The sequence below is a fragment of the Pollicipes pollicipes genome, unplaced genomic scaffold (assembly GCF_011947565.3).
Source record: "Pollicipes pollicipes isolate AB1234 unplaced genomic scaffold, Ppol_2.1 Scaffold_4295;HRSCAF=5057_pilon_pilon_pilon, whole genome shotgun sequence".
In the NCBI taxonomy this organism is placed as follows: Eukaryota; Metazoa; Arthropoda; class Thecostraca; order Pollicipedomorpha; family Pollicipedidae; genus Pollicipes; species Pollicipes pollicipes.
The window spans coordinates 6140663-6156855 of record NW_023596461.1 but is presented as its reverse complement, the minus strand read 5'-3'; the positions used below and the strand labels follow the sequence as shown (position 1 = coordinate 6156855).

Genomic DNA, 16193 nt, shown 5'->3' with positions numbered 1-16193 from the left:
GAAAGGCGCCTCGTGACGACGAGCTTGGTTGTTTGGTTGCTTGGCCCGAATGGCCATCAAAGATGTCTACCAAACTTAAATTTCGGAAGTCGGTACCGCACCGGATCGAGACGTGACTGCCGCCCTTTGTAAGACGGCACAAGATCATCAAGCGCAAGCAGCCGTGGTGGCTCTACCATTTGGTAGCCATGCCTGCTAGAGGTTCACGACTCACTCCAGCGCATCCCACCTCCAACACGCGCATCGCAGCCTGGGCCATATTCTCGCGTCCGTCTGCCGGCCGCCGGCCGCGTCCGTGTGCTGGCCGCCACACCTGCCACGCCTCTGGAGAGGTCTGCTGCGTCGGGAGGCGCCCCGTGTCGCCGCCCGGTCGGCGGACGTCCGCCGCCCTCGGCCCGGGACGGCGGTGCACCGGACTGCCGGGAGCGCCGTGTCACACTGCACGGAGGATAGGCGTGGGCACGGTCGGCGGACGTCCGCCGCCCTCGGCCCGGGACGGCGGTGCTTCGGACCACCGGGAGCACGTGTCACACTGCACGGAGGAGAGGCGTGGGCACGGTTGGCGGACGCCCGCCGCCCTCGGCCCGGGACGGCGGTGCTTCGGACCACCGGGAGCACCGTATCACACTGCACGGAGGAGAGGCGTGGGCACGGTTGGCGGGATCCGGCCGTTCATGGTGGCACGCGTCGACACTCGCATCGCTGCGTGTTTAGGCTTCCGCGCCTCTGTCGCACCTGCGCCTCTGTCGTGTCCGGCGGCGGGTCGTGTTTGGACTCCCGCGCCTCTGTCGTGTGCGGCAGCAGGTCATGCGGTGTTGGGTCCAGGCCATCGGAAGCAGCTATAAATGGTAGTCACGCCCTGCAGACAGCAGGCCGAGCAGACGCAGGGCCTCCGCCGTGAGAGCCGCCCGTGGTCTGGGAGTGTGCGCTTTGTCCCAGGTCAGATCAGGTCGGCTGGACGCTTCAGGCCAGGTCGAGTCCATGCACCGTTGTGCGTTGGGCCATATCGCGCCGTGCTCCGGTCAGATCCGGAGATCAGATCAGATCAGATCAGATCAGATCAGAGAACAGCCGATGCCACGGCCGGCCGTCGCGCACCGCGTCAGGTCTGGGGCGCAGTGTGAAGCCGCGCTCGCTGGTGCAGGCTCGCCGCGCGACGATACGCTGGCTGCGCAGCTGAAGAGCTTTCGGTGGAGTCTCGCCATTTCTCTGGCGTTAAATAAGTAAACACTTGGCAAGGTGGTTCATTGTGTTGTTCTCGGCTGTCCGAGCTTGGAAGCGAATGGAGAGGGGGCAGAGGGAGGGGGAGGGGTGGTGTCAGGCGAGTTTCTCAGTAACGTCGTGTTTCTCGGCGAGTTTTTTTTTCTCAGTTTCTTAGCTTCTCAGTAGCGTGGGCGTCGTTCCGCGGCTTAAGATTGTCGTGTTAACACAGCTCGAAAGATCACTTCTTGGAAACGCGTGGGCGCTCTACGTGCATTCCTCTCGTACGTGGACGGTCGCGTTAGGGCGCCACACTTCATACCGCGCTGGCGCAGCCAATGTGGTCTCCCCGGCGTCACACTCTTCTGCCGACGTTGACAACGTTGTTGTCAGCTGAGGTCGGCGGCCTGCGGCTTGTCTGTGGCATCTGGGGTAAGCGCCAGGGGCCCGTGGATGCTGGATTGTTTTGTTTTTCAATCGGGCTCTTCTCCACGTTGGGACCATCCTGGATAGCTGAGATGGGATCACCACAACACAGCGGGAGCAGATGCCATACAGGTGCCCCGCTGGGATTCGAGTGTCATTCGCGGCAGCAGAGCACCGCCGTGATGCGTATGTGACGGGACGTCAACAAGACAGCTGGTGTGCCGCTGCTGTTCAGTGGCACCAGGGTGAAGCGCCGCTGTGGTGTAGCAACACCAAGGTATCGCCATATCAGGGCAGCGTCGTGGCGTCGCCGCCGTTGAAGGGGACGGTCCTGCTATTGGTGTGCCTGCGCGTCGCACCGACAGGGCAACGCTACTGCCAGTGCACGGCTGTGTCCAGATGCTTCTGTGTTATAACGTGGCGGCGTGATCTCGGTGATGTCAGTTATGCTAGCACCGCACCAACACACGGGCGTGCTGCAGGGATTACGGACTGCTGTCGCCTTTGACGTATAACACGGAAACTGGTCTCCATTTTTGCCGACTTAGGCTTCCTAATTCATTAATCTCGCCCGTCACAGTTGTGCTTATTGGCCTCGGTTGCCTTTGTCCGATCGCAATCTATATTATGCAGGACCACGTAACAGCTTTATCTCCGACGAGTGATTACAGGAGCTTGCAAACAAATCCGCGCTCCGGCCTAATCACACCAGCCGCCTGGACCCGTTATTGCACCATCTCCAGCGTGCCTCCGTGCGAGTTTGAGCGGATTCATGGCTCATCATTCAGAAACGAGTGGCGGCGCTAAACGCTGCGACTTTTTCTAGCTTGTTGACCGAACGGCATTGCTGTTCTACTGGCACGGTTCTTACGCACTGGGTAAACATTTTACAAACGGTATTGCGTTTAAGGGAATTCTCCACACTTGAAGATTTGATGCAAGCACCAGATGCGATGAAATAAGCTCACTGGCAGGTATTAGTATACTTTCAAGTGGAAAACCCTGCTCCAAATAATACGATTTTTCTTTTTGGTAAATATGCTGCTCAATACGTCATGGTTTGATTGCGTCATCATACCTTGCACGGCATTGATTGGGAGTGAATTGACGGCAATTACATCTGGAAATCGTGCTCACGAACGCCAGATATCAACGACTCGGCAGTTATGTTTTTCGTGGCTTTGATTGCCGCATGGCCAGCGGAATGGCGGGATTTGAATAGCGCTGTTATGGCGTCGTGGATGCCTGGGTGACCTTGAAATAGTCTACACTAAATAGTTGCTCATCTTCGCGGGCGTGTAGCTCAGAAACTAGAGAGGTTTATGTTCTAAAAGGGCAGGGCTGTGAACAACACGAAATAGTCTTGAAGATGACCATTTCAGTTGAAAACCCCATACAAATGCAGAGCACTCCCGTAACCGGCGCGACGAGTTGCAGCGCCCATGGCCGCAGCAGCCAAAGGCGTCAGAGAGCACGTTTCCAGTCGCCGTCGCAAATGTAAGCATTTAATCCTTTAAAAGGACCTGCCGGTATTCCATGGTTGACCGGCGCTGCGTCTTTGACAGGGGTTCACGTCGTCACCGGGGCAGTTTCATGCGCTAGAGCCGCCACACCGCCTTGTCAAGCGCAGCGGGGTAGGCGTGGGCCGGCGGCGGCGGGTTATGGCCGGCACGGGGCTGGCACCGCTGCGTGGCGACGCAGTGATGACGTCCCGCGGGACGTGGCGTCGCGTGGGACGCGACGACGCCGCGCTCCCCGTGCTGAGGCGTCCCCCACGCCTCCGACGAGGGCGCCTGGCCATCGTCTGCAGGGGTTGCACTCGTGCCGGGACGTGACCGCCGCGGGGTTGCCGATCTCGCCGACGGCCAGAGGCCGATTGTGTTGCCAGCCGCTCCGCTCCCAGGCTGGCGGCGCCGGCCGGAGATAGCGCCCTCTGCCAGGTGCCGTCAGTAGAACGTAATGCTCGCCACGACGTGAAGCTCCCCGCCTGGATGGACGCGATAGTGTCAAACGCCGGGCGGGCGCCGCCCGTCAGGGGTCCGAGCCGCCGGCGGACCGGCCGGCCGCTGCGGTCAAGCGCGTCAGGCCCGTGTCAGGCACATGTCAGGTCAGTGCCAGGCACGCGTCAGACACGTGCCAGGCCGGTGTGGGATACGTGTCAGGCTGTGTCAGCCACGTGTCAGGCTCGTGTCAAACATGCCAGACACGTGTCAGGCACGTATCAGGCACAAGTCAGGCACGTGTCAGGCACGTGTCAGATTCGCGTCAGGCCCGTGTCAACCCCTTGCCAGGTCGCATCAGGCTCTAATCAGCCCGACGTCAGTCCTGCTACTGTGAGCACGTCCAGCCACGCCTCCGGCGGCCGCGGCTGCTGAGGGCCGCCCCGAAGCTGCCCGGGGAACGCGCGGCTGGCATCGGCAGGCGTTGCCAGCGGCGTCGAGGAGGGTTGAGCGCCGAATGATGTCAGCGGCGGCTGGATGTGCCGCCGCTCTCCAGCCGGAGGAGCGCGATGCTGGTGTGTGTCGCGGCGCGACGCCGCAGCTCAGACGCCTCCCGGCTGAGCGGTCTGTCGACGTTGTCTGAGCTCCGATATCCGATGCGACCGGCCGTTGAGCCGAGCGCCTCTTATCCCCGGAGTAACCGCACTGGCCGCTGAGCGGAGGCGCGCAGGGCTAGCCGGCCGCCGGCCGCCCAAATCCTGGCGCATCCTCTTCCGGACACGTACACCGTCCGGCCGGCGGGACCGAGCGTGCCGCGAGTGCCGCCGGCCGCGCCGCTGGCCGAGTGCCGCCTGCCGTTGACCTGCCCCCTCCCTCTCGGATCCCCCCGCCGGTGCCGCTCGCGGGCCGGCATAGCTGGCCGGCGCTGTGATCCGGTGCCAGCGGCCGCGTCTTGTGCGGCCGACGCCGCCGACGCGCCGGCTGACCGTCGCCGGGATGAGCGTCGGCTCCGACGGAGCGGCCGGGAGCGAGGCCTGGAGGCAGCGAGCAGCGCCGGCCCGTGCGGCGTCGGCTCCGACGGAGCGGCCGGGAGCAAGGCCCGGAGGGAGCCAGCAGCGCCGGCCCGAGCGGCGTCGGCTCCGACGGGCGGCTGGGAGCGAGGCCCGGAGGAAGCGAGCAGCGCCGGCCCGAGCGGTTTCGGCTCCGACGGAGCGGCCGGGAGCGAGGCCCGGAGGAAGCGAGCAGCGCTGGCCCGTGCGGTGCCGGCTCCGACGGAGCGGCCGAGAGCGAGGCCCGGAGGGAGCCAGCAGTCCTGGCCCGAACGGTGTGGGTTCCGACGGAGCGGCCGGGAGCAAGGCCCGGAGGGAGCAAGCAGCGCCGGCCCGAGCGGCGTCGGCTCCGACGGGGCGGCTGGGGGCGAGGCCCGGAGGGAGCGAGCAGCGCTGGCCCGTGCGGCGTCGGCTCCGACGAGGCGGCTGGGAGCGAGGCCTGGAGGGAGCGAGCAGCGCCGGCCCGAGCGGTGTCGGCTCCGACAGGGCGGCTGGGGGCGAGGCCTGGAGGAAGCGAGCAGCACCGGCCCGTGCGGTGTCGGCTCCGACGGAGCGGCCGGGAGCGAGGCCTGGAGGGAGTGAGCAGCGCCGGCCCGTGCGGTGTCGGCTCCGACGGAGCGGCCGGGAGCGAGGCCCGGCGGCAGCGAGCAGCGCCGACGACCTAGTGCCGACGGATGCTCCCGCGCGTCCGTGCCTTGCCACGGCGCCGGCCGGGGCGGCGGCCGCCGGCCGCGAACGTGCCGAGGGCTCGGTCGCCCGCTGCCGCCGAGGTGGAGGCCAGGGCTGGGCGGGACAGGGGCCAGTCCACGGGCGGCGGACAGGGACCAGGTGATGGTGCGATTACGAGCTTAGTCAGCGGTGGTGGGCCGTGCCACTGCCGGTCCAGGAGTCTGTCTATGCTGTACTGAGATAGAGAGGTATGGCGGAGAACGAGTAGGGTTGAGGGCCTTACAACTGGGGAAAGGACAGTATAAGAATTGGGTCCGACCCCAAAGCGACCTCAGCGCGCCCAGCTCGCCGACGGCCCAGCTGCGGCTCCCGCGGGTCGGCCCCGGCGCTTCGGCCTCAGCACGGCCATCCGGAGAGGCGGCTTGGCCGCTCGTGCGGCCCACTGGTCCGCGGAGAGCGGCCGGCTCTGACGCTAATCTCAGCGCCGGCTGGCACTCGGCGTTCGGAGAAGCGGGCCGGCCTCTGGGCGGCGGCGGCGGCGGCGGCGGCGGCGGCGGCGGCGGCGGCACGGGGGGGGGGGGGGGAAGGGTCGGCCTACCCAGGCCGGATATCGACGCCCAGAAATAGCCGTCGACCGCTTCTGCGGGGATGTCCGGATCCGGCGATGGCCGCCGGGACTGGTCCCGCTGTCGATCGCCCCCCCCCCCGCCCCCCCCCCCCCCCATCAGTTGACGCGCGGCCGCCGGCGGCGCCCGGCCAGGCCTCGCTGACATCATGTCCATATTAGGCCTCACGCCCGGGGCGTTTCTGACCCGGCGGCGTCCGCATCTGGCGATCTGCTGTCCATGGACAGTAAGGGACAATATGTGGGACAGAGTAGGTGTGATCAGGTGCAAGCTTTCAAGGTAGAATATCAAATTTTAACTTTCATACCGCTCATCAGGATTAGAAATTGATGCTTAGGTATTCTGATAACAAATAAATTCCGTCGTCTGCTGCATGTCTTGTCCTCAACTTAAAAAATATGCGTTGCTTTAACGGACTGTCAGAGAAAATCCACAAGAGTAAGCAATATTTCAGAACTAGTTTCACATTATTTTTAGTTCGCAACTCGTGTATGAATGGCGACGAGTCACGCAAACACGACGTCGTCGGTAACCTTATTTCATTTATAATTATATTCTCCTGACTTGGCCTCGTGTCGGCTCCCCACCTCTGAAAGGCCGCGCTTAGAAGGAGTCGCCCCTGAGATTTTCCGTTCCCGAGCCCGGGGCCAGCCCCGGTCACAACCGTCCTTGTTCCGAACGCGACCGAAGCATCTTTCGCAACTCCGTTGGATACAGTGTACGCCACGTCCGGGAAGCAGAAACAGGCTGAGATTGAAGACGTCTACACCAATCATGTAGCCGTCGGATGTCGTCAGAAGGCAGGCGTCCTGCGGGTGCGGCCGGGTCGTCAGTTTTGATTCCCTCAGCATCTTTTTATAGCCATGTTTGGTCAGAAGCTGGCCTTTAGAGGCGACTTTCCGTTCTATTATGGATGTTGTCAGTTGCTCTTGCAGTCAGCGAGTGATTCTGCGGTTATATGACGGCTGGGAGACCCGTCAGCCGCGAGGCGAGCTGGCAGCTGGCGGCGCCGCGCCCAGAATAGGTCCCAGTCGAGAGAGGACGGCCGGCGGCGGCCGCTGTCCGGCCGTCTGGTCGCCAACCCGTCACAGAGGTGGGCGCCCGATCGGCGGAGCCTCCCCCAGACGATACGGACGGCTGGGCCGGGCCACCGCCAGCGGCCGTAGACGGACAGGCTGGGCGGGCGCCCGGTCAGCGGGGCCTCCCCCCAGATGGTACCGACGGCACCGGCGACTGGGCCGGGCCACCGCCAGCAGCCGTAGACGGACAGGCTGGGCGGTGACCTGACCAGGGCTGTGACACGCCTTCAGCCGCCGCAGGCGTTGAAGTCGATGGAGCCAGAGGAAAGATGGATGGAGCTCTGGAGCCGATGACGTCAGAGGCTGGGCTCCGAGGCTGTTCAGCAGCCCAGCAGCGCTGTTTTTCCTGTGCAGAATGTTTGTCGCCGCTGGTGTTTCCCCATCTACACCGTTTGGTGCTGAGAGTTGCCGCTATCGTTGCCGATTTTTCACTAGACACAGTCTGCGGGAAACCCGCGGATGAGCAGCTATTTCTATTACTCCAGGCTCTTAGCCTTAGAGCCAAGCGTGGAAATGCGGCACGCTTGGCATGCTTGGCCGCGGGGCCCTTAGGCGTGCTCTGTGATCTTCTCCAGCGCTTCACTTTTAAACCAGCGAGGTACAATTCAGTTTATTATATATGACCGTCAGGCGCCACCTCTCCGGATGCGGTGGTCGTTCCCAGCACAGCCGCGCTAGAAAGCCCGCACGAAGTACGCGATCGGGACTGTCGCCTCGGGGCTCATCTGTGCGCTTGACGTGCCTTATAAGGCCGCCCCGCAGTAATCGAGTACTTGGCCGCTTACAGCAGGCCAAGTAGGAAGAGGCTTCCAAATGAGGCGTCCTTATTGGCCGGTCAGGCCGGTCATTTTTAGCGCAGGAACTCATAATGCCACGCAAGCTACAGCCGGGCCGGTTTCAGTCGGGATTCGCTGCTGGCGGCTTCTTTCGCCGACGCTCTGTCCGCTTTGTGGGGGCGCGGTGTCCGCACACCGGTGACCATAAACGCCGCCGGGAAACGTCCCGTGTTCCCAGAACGCATCTCAGTGTTTGCCTGGTGTTATTGAACCGAAGCCTCCTGGTATATTGAAGGCCGGTTATTTTAGCAGAGGAGCTCGTAATGCCAAACGCAGGAGCGCAGGCCCTTGTGGTCTATTTTTCAGTGCTGCAGTGCGATGTGTGCGGGTGTGGTCGACTGCCTGCAGTGAAGGTCGATCGAGTACAGCAAAGCTCTCTGTTAAATCACACGGCTGTTGGTCCAGCTTGCCCTTTGTTATGTCGCACTCTACGAGAGCGTGTGAGCAATTTTAAAGTGCTCTTCGCATGTGGAGCATGTGGCAGGTGCAGTGTTGAAATAGTAATACTATTATTTTGTGCCGCCCTGTTTTCATTTAGGTGTTCTGCGTTTTACTGGAGGTATTTGCCTAAGCGCATATTCTGTTTTGGAGATCGTATCCTCATACCTGACCGTCATAGATTAATCGTGCTCTTCACAATCTGATGATTAGGCTTAGAGATATGATGGGAAGGATGTATTCATGTAGTGATGTCGGTCCCATGTCCTCGTGCTGTTCAGCATGTCCGCCGAACAGGGCATCACTAAATATTGGCCCACGGAGTGGTCTGACCCATCCAAGCTTCAGGCCACAGTGACGGAAGAGCATTGTCGAAACGTACATGGGCTGGCGGGTCAGCGGGAAGCACGGATATAATTTTAGACGCTGACTTTGGCTTTCGCATGTAAATGGCGGTCGCTCGCAGCTGCGTCGAGACCTTTCAGCTTGACCCAGCTTTTGACGTGACCAGTGAGGTCGAAGCTGACAGCAGGGGTTGGCCGGGTCATGAAGTCCTGGGCTGTCTACTGCATTTGAAATTTGCAAAATCGGGTCATTGGCTTTGTAGACATGTGAAGGCCCCCTCCCCCCCCTCCCCCAGTAAATCGCAGCTAGCCCAATGGGCCAGCCATTGTCAGGTTGACTGTCTATACACACCATTTAAGGCCCGCACAACAAAAGGTTTCGCCGTTTTCATTGTGTCGCCCATACAACTTTGGCACCCCAGAGCTCGATGGGTCTGAGTTTGATATTTGCATTGGTCATGTGGCGGAAGTTCACAAAAAGGTCAGAAATGGAAGTTCTTGATCGCTGATATCCACGACTTCAGATGAATCCACCCATTTCTGGGTGTCGTCATGGGTTTCAGCTACAGTTAAAACTAATCTATTGCACTCCACAATCTTACTGAATGAGAAAACTGGCTGAAAAAGGCTGAAGGAAGGACCTCACTTAGGGAGCTGTTTGAATCAAAAGGATTTAGTTCAAACTAGTGGTGGACAATCTTTTCATGGTGATGGACATAGTACCGTGAGAGGCGCGACAGCCATGGCTAGCGAAGCCTCATTCAGTGTAAGGCATTGACGAATGTAGAAATGAAGTGAAAAACATACACTGAGATATGCAAATAGGAATCATAGAAATAAGTCTCAATGAGAAATAGTTAATGTACAGATGCTGTTACAAGTGTTTAATTTGAAGGTTCATTATTTGTTAAAGAGCGTGTTCCACATGTGTATGGGTTTTTTAGCTGAAATAGCGACCTTCAAGATAATTTGGCGTAGTTCACAGCCATGCCCTTCTCAGGACCTTAACCCCCTTAGTTTCTGAGTTACACGCCCGTGAAGATGTGTAAACTTTTCGCGCAGACTTTCAAGGCCACCCAGGCATCCATTACGGCATAACGACGTCATTCAAATCCTGCCAGTCCATTTTCAAAGTGGTGATAATGACCAAGAAGCGTACAACTGTCTATTCGTTCATATCGGGTGTTCGTGAGCACAATTTCCAACTATAGCGGCCGTCAATTGGCTTTCAATCGTTGTAATGTAAGGTACGATGACACGGTCAAGCAATGGCGATTAAGGAGCACGTTTAGTTAATAGAGTAATTGTGTTGTCGAGAGCAGTCTTTTTCACTTACAAGCATACTAAGTGAGCCTCTTTCATAAGCGGGTTTCTTTCGTCGTATTTTATGTCTACTTCAATATTTTCAAATTTGGATCATTCCCTTTGAGTTCTGTGCAAGCGTGCGTGGGCCGGGCATGGACATTTAACTTAAAACCACTTTAACGGTGCACTGAAAAGAACCAAATGTTTGGCAGCACATTCGGGTGTATGCGAGTAGTTAATGCGATGTCACTGGCCAGCACCGGAACGCGCATAGGCAACAGTAGTTTTACCTGGTATGTAAGCCCGGGGTCCCGATGGCGGAGATAGTCCGGAAGGCTGTTTGGTTGATGTGTGAACACCGGTGAACATTTCCGTCCCTGATCCCAGGCTCCCATGCAGCCGTCGTTGCCGAGTCCGTGTAGCCGGGGTTTGCACGCCGCCGGCGCCCTCTGCGCCCCGGCCTCCGGCTGGTGGGCGCCGGCGGTGGCGGTCCGGCCGGCGGTCCAGCGGCGTGTCAGCTGGACACCGCTCGGCGTGCGTACCCGCCCGGATGGCGCGTCCAGTTTGGAAACGGCGGGCCTCGTGTGATATCCACAGCCGTCTTTACGGAGCGGGGCGGACCGGGGGTGCCGCGCTGAAAGGAGCCGTCCCACCGCGCCGCCGCGCACAAAGGACGTCCGCCCGCCGGCAGAATGCGGCCGGCCGCGCCGTGTCTGCCGCCGCCTCGGGCGACGCCAGCGGCGGTCCTCGGTGGCGCTCGAGCACCGGACTGACAGGCGTTTCTTTCCGTTGGAGCTCTGTTGGAGGCAAACGCCGCCGGGCGGGCTGAGCCCTCGCCGAGCCGAGTGCCAGCCGCGCCACCGGGCGGCGCCCGACCATCTGTGGGGCGCAGGCTGGGGACATGGCGTGGCATGGCTGGAGTGTGAGGGGGCGCGAGTTTGCAGGTCGTGGCCAGACCCTGACGTTAACCGCTTTCTGGGTTAATCGAAGCATGAGATTGCAGCACTAGCCGCGATAAGAAACACATGCGTCGTTAACTCCTTTCATGGGCACGCTGCTGGAAAGGTGCCGGACGTGTCGTGGCGCCCGATCCGCGGCGGGAACGCCGGCTCCGGCCTGCTGTCGACGCCCTCCGCCACGTGGTCTTGCCGCCTCCCACGATCGGCCGTCGGGGACGTGACTGCTCAGCTCGCGACTGCGATTCTCGTCGAGCCGCGACGACAGCCGGCGGTGGGAACCCAGTGGCGCCTCTCCGGCCCGTCCCAAGTGGGCTGAGCAGGTTGGGGACCGCGTCCTGTTTCGCTGCTCCGATCGTGTTCGCCTGTCACAACGAGTCTTAAAAAAAGGTGGATGGGCGTAAGACGCTAAGCCTGCGAAGGCCGGCGAGTTTTTGTCTCCTTTTTCCGCCACATCAGATCCGTCGGCCGCGTCTTCGGCGGACGGTGCGCGAGCAAGGCCGGCACCGGCGCTGTTGTGCGCCCCCCTAGCTCGGGAGGCGCGCGCCCCCGGCGTCCGTCCGCCGGCGCGCGGCACGTCCGTCTCCAGCTCGACGCGTGAGAACTGGGGTGGCGTCGCGGCCGTGACCGATCGGCCTTTGTCGCCGGCTGACGAGCGTGTCCTCGCCGCCGAGAGCGCCCGCTGACGGCTCCGTCGCTCGCGCCGACCGCTGACGAGGTCCTGCTCCCACGGCGGCGCCGGCGCCGGCACCGGCCGGCGTCTCCCCTCCCGTCGCGACGGCGGGGAGGGCGATGTTTTACGTTGGCCACTTGGCACCGATTCGGAACGCTTTGAGCCTTACCTTGCGCCGCGTGCTGGGCACGAGCTCCACAGCGGATCGTAAGCAGAGTTGGTGGAGCTCCGGCTTCTGTTGTCGGTGAGTACCAACGTTCACGGGGGAACGCCGCTTGTCGACGGCTGGGGCTAAAGCCCGGTTTATGTTACAACTTACGGCGTCCTTGACAACCGATTTCAATTAGCTTTGCCGTGGATTAGCGCTGCGGCATCGACGCAGCGGACCGGATGTGCCGGCTAGCAGCCGACGCTGATGCGGACGCAGCCGGCTCTGGACGGCACTTACGCACCGCTCTGTCGGTGGCCTGGTGATCCTAACGCTCTGACCGCGGGGGTTCGCAGGTTCAGGTGTTCAGGGATCGCGCCCGTTCGTCCGGCTGTCATGACACACTCTCACAAAAGGAACGCAGCGGTGTCTCCCGTTCGCTTGATGCTTGACGTCTGCCGCCCTGGCGTTCCTCGTTCCCGTTCGTTCTTTCCTCGTTCCTCGTTCCCCGTTCCCGCCCGCTGCACTGAGCCCGCGGCGGCCGCCGGTGGGGACCCGTCCCCCGCGCCGGCTTCGGCGGCGCGGCGGCGCGGCCCGGCGCGACCTTCGGTGTTGGACCGTAGGCCGCGAAGGGCAGCGCGGCCGACTGAGGAGCCCGCCGGATCAGCCGGCGCCGCACCGCCGTTCGCCGCGCACAGTCTGCCCTCTGTCCTCCGCTGCCCAGGACACTAGTAGCGCCTCACTTGAATGACATACCTCATCCGTTTCCTTTTTTATTCAGGATAGAAGGAATAGTGGTCGCGTTTTTTTGTCACGATTTGTTTTGCCCTTGAATTGTACGCATCGGCTTCAAATTTTTGGTGCACGTGGGAACCGTAACGCGATACCGTTGGTTTTGTTGCGATCGGTTGATCGGATCGGTTAGATTGAGCGACGATCAGAGTCGTCCCACCACAGTGGAAGGTCTTCACTGACGTCACTGCATGCTGGCGACAGTGCACCTCTTCCAATGCCGCCGGCGTGCCTGGGCTGCCCGACCGACGCCGCTGTCCCGGACCTCGGACCACCAACATGTTCCGCAGTGACCGGGCTCGTGAAAGCGGCCGCCTGTTGTGTCTGGTGGCGCGTGCGTGTCAGGGGCCGGGCAGCGCGCCGTCCGCTGGCTGTGTTCATCGGGCCCGCAGTTCTGCCGGCGACAAGCTGATGCCGACGGTCGGCGAGCCGAACCGGCCGGCCGCCCGGCCGCCCGCCCTGCCGGCTGATGCAACCGGCGCTGCAAATCCGCGCGCGGCCCGAATTTTTCGGCGCGGTCGGCAGCCTTCTCGGTTTCTGGAGGCGGCCGTAGGGTCCGGCTCCACGGCCGTGTGCTGCGCCGAACTGTGCGCCGCTGCCGGACGATAGCATCGCGGCAGGGCTTAGTCGCCGGGGATGACACGCAGCGAGCGCCGATCTCGGCCGGTCCGGTCCTCTCCGGACGCTCTGACGGCTCGCCGCGATGGGCGGGACTGTCACCGGCGGCCGTGGCTGGTTTGGATCGCTGGCGGTGATTGCTGATGCAACTGCAGTGGGCGATCGGCGAATGTCATGACTGGTAATTGTCGAGTAAGACGGAGACGGCAGCTGTGGACCGGGTGGCGTTCCCAATCAGCCTCATCGCGGCCGGTTGGCGTCGGTGTCATTCTGTCTCGCTGACCGTGTCTTCCGCCCTTCACCCGCCCTACCGCCCCCTCTCCCCCTCTCTCTCGCCTCTCTCCCCTTCCTCTTTCTCTCTCCCCCCCTCCCATCCCCTCCATGGACTTCCTGTCGGCGGTCATCGGACACCACAGCCGACGCGCCCGACGTGCCTGTCCAAACAAAAGGGCAACGCCATCTGTTCCCGTCGTTTTTGCTCGTCGGTTGTAATCGATTTTTTTTGTTGGCGTCCCCCACCCTCGCTGCGTTCGTTAATCATGGACGGGCGAGGCCGGCGCGACGCTTTTTGCCCTAGTTTTTGTTCCGGTTTTTGCCCGGGTTTTTGTCGCGTCTGGCCGCCCCCGGCACTGCTGATTTTTTACCTGTGCGGTTTTTGTTTGAGTTTTTGCGGTGGACGTGCGTTTTTGCGTCGGTGTTTTTGTGGGGCTGTCGCCTCACGGCCACGCTGACCTGACCTTGGGCGCAGGTGGCGGGGCGGGCCGGGCGAAGGGAGGGCGGCTCCGAGGGGCGGCAGCCCTCCCCCTGCATCGGCGGACGCTCGCGGGCCGCTGAAAGCGACGCGTGTTCCGCATCCCGCCGGCTTTTTTGTCCCAGCTGAGCATGTCGGCCAGGGCTTTGCTCTCATGACGGTCGTTTTTGCTCCCTCTTCTGCTGTTTTTTCGTTGCTGGCCATTGGCGTTTTTGTTGGTCGGCGCCTGGTCGTGGCTTTTTTGCAGGACGGGTGCATGGCCGGTCATAGCCTTCCGTGTGCCTGTGTCAGCGACCTCCTCTGTTAATGTGCTCTTGTAGTCTGGCTGGGTCGTTGATCTGCGACGTATTCAGCATGACGGGCACGTCTGTTTTTATGCACTTCGTGAAAGTTGTGTTCTGTCGCGTGCCGGTTTTGGACCTCTCTTCTCCATTGATGTATGTTAATGCTACTGATGTCAAACAGCGATGTTTTGGTACATTGCTGTTTAGCACGTTATCGGTTTGTGGACAACCGCTATGATTTTATCTATTGAAAACCGGACTGGCCGTGTGCACTGACGATTGGAGTAGTACTGATCCCTGTATTGAAGGGAGCATTGTGCAGCCCCGTTTATTGCGACGGTGCAGAAGGATTGCAGATCAAAAAGTTTGGCAGGTTTGGTGTGGACGACTGTTGTTTTGTCATGGCACATGACACTGGACTAAAGACGTTTCCGACACCCCTCTTGCCACGTGGATTCTGCGGAAACTACCCAAACGCCATATCTTTCATTTCTCAGACAACGTGCATTCAACTGCCCACACCATCTGGCTTGCCAAACCAGGCGCTCTATGTCAAATCCGCAAAGAAAGACGTCTTCACCGCCCACGTTTACCAAAAACCCCCACATCATTCCAAACGCCAGCTGTAGCCTGACTCTCGGACCGCCGCGCCGCTGTCGCTGCTGTCCGGCTTCGCTGCCTGCGGATGACCGGCGTCTCGCGCGGCCCGCCAGCTCCTGCAGCCCGTGCCCATATAGGCCCGCCGGTGGCGGGAGGCACGGCGCGGCGCCGGTGCCGGCGTCTGGGCGGCCGGGGTCACGCCCGCGCTGTCAAGGCCGCCGCGGCGCCGGCTCAGCGGCGGCGCCGCCACCGGAGCCGCGCGCTGACCGCCGACCGCTGACTGCTGACCGGCGCGCGCCCTCCCGTCCGCAGGAAGGTGATAGAGAAGATCGACCAGAGCGAGTTCGAGGGCTTCGAGTACGTGAACCCACTGCTGATGTCGCTCGAGGACTGCGTCTAGCCGGCGCCGGCGCCGGCGGCGGCCAGCTCCGGTGCCGGTGCCGGCTCCGGTGTCGGCCCGGTCCGGCTCGGCCAAGGCTCGGTCGGCGGAGGTGGCGGCCGGCAGCAGCAGCTCCGAGCTCCGGCGGCGCCGCCTCTGGAGCGGCCAGACGCCGTCACATCCAGCCGGCTCCTCAGCGACTCGGAGCGTGGGGGTCGCCGGTGTTTACGTGGAGCGTCGCTGGACTTCAGCGACGCTCGTGATTTAGGGCCGATGCCTCGTTTTAGCTGGTCTGTGACCGACTGTCGTCGCCAACGGTGTCTGTCTCTGTTGTACACTGTTCCATATTGGATAGAGGCGGCTGCGGGGTGGATCAGTTCCTCGATGACGCGATCAAATGGCCGATCTATAAGGCAGCAGCTACCAGAAGTGCGACTTCGTACCATTCCATTATGTGGGCGTATTAGTTAAGTTCAGTTAAGTGATTCTTCTGAATAGTTGCATTCTCACTAACTATGCGTAAGTGCGAGCAATCGTCTCACCGAATCGATCCTCTATTTATCATAGCAGCTCTTAGACTAAAGCGTTTTTACCTGGGCTTGTGGCATCGCGCGCTGCGAACACGACAGCGGGGCACTTTTGTGCCGGGCTTTTTTGCCCGCAGATTTCTACTTAGTCCATACATCCCCGCAGTGCGGTGTCCGATCCCGGCGAGAGGGCACGCGTGCACGACTTGGGAGCGCGTCGTGTGCACGAGTGTCTCAAATTTCGGCTAGTGTGGCATCGCCGACGAACGTCACGCTGCCACCCCGGGGAAGGTTATCAATAAATCTTTTATGAACCTCCTTTGTTTTAGGGAAATACCGACGAGGCGTTTGGCAGCGGCGAAAGCCGTACTTTGCTCTGAATGCCTGGGTTAGGGTTGTCGCCGGGCCATCCCTTTTCCTTCGATGTTTGCGCCCTGCAGGAGACGCTGCTGGCTGTTGTACGAGACAGCCCGCGTCTTTGGATCAGGGGGGCTGCGGACGTAGGGAATATCGCGGAACATATGAGTCATCGAGGCGAGAACAATGAACGAGG

General features: G+C 61.2%; 1 protein-coding gene across 3 annotated transcripts in view; it reads left to right on the top strand.

Annotated features, from left to right (window-relative positions):
- Positions 1 to 15949, top strand: part of aPKC (protein kinase C iota type) — an 88375-nt gene extending 72426 nt beyond the window's left edge. For 2 of the 3 annotated variants that reach the window (XM_037219152.1, XM_037219153.1), the window contains exon 15: positions 15047 to 15949. In XM_037219152.1, the coding sequence (XP_037075047.1) occupies positions 15047 to 15134 (88 nt within the window). In that variant the 3' untranslated portion in view covers positions 15135 to 15949. The remainder of the gene's footprint in view (positions 1 to 15046) is intronic. The other variant, XM_037219151.1, reaches the window with a different exon arrangement.
- Positions 15950 to 16193: the final 244 nt, after the last annotated feature.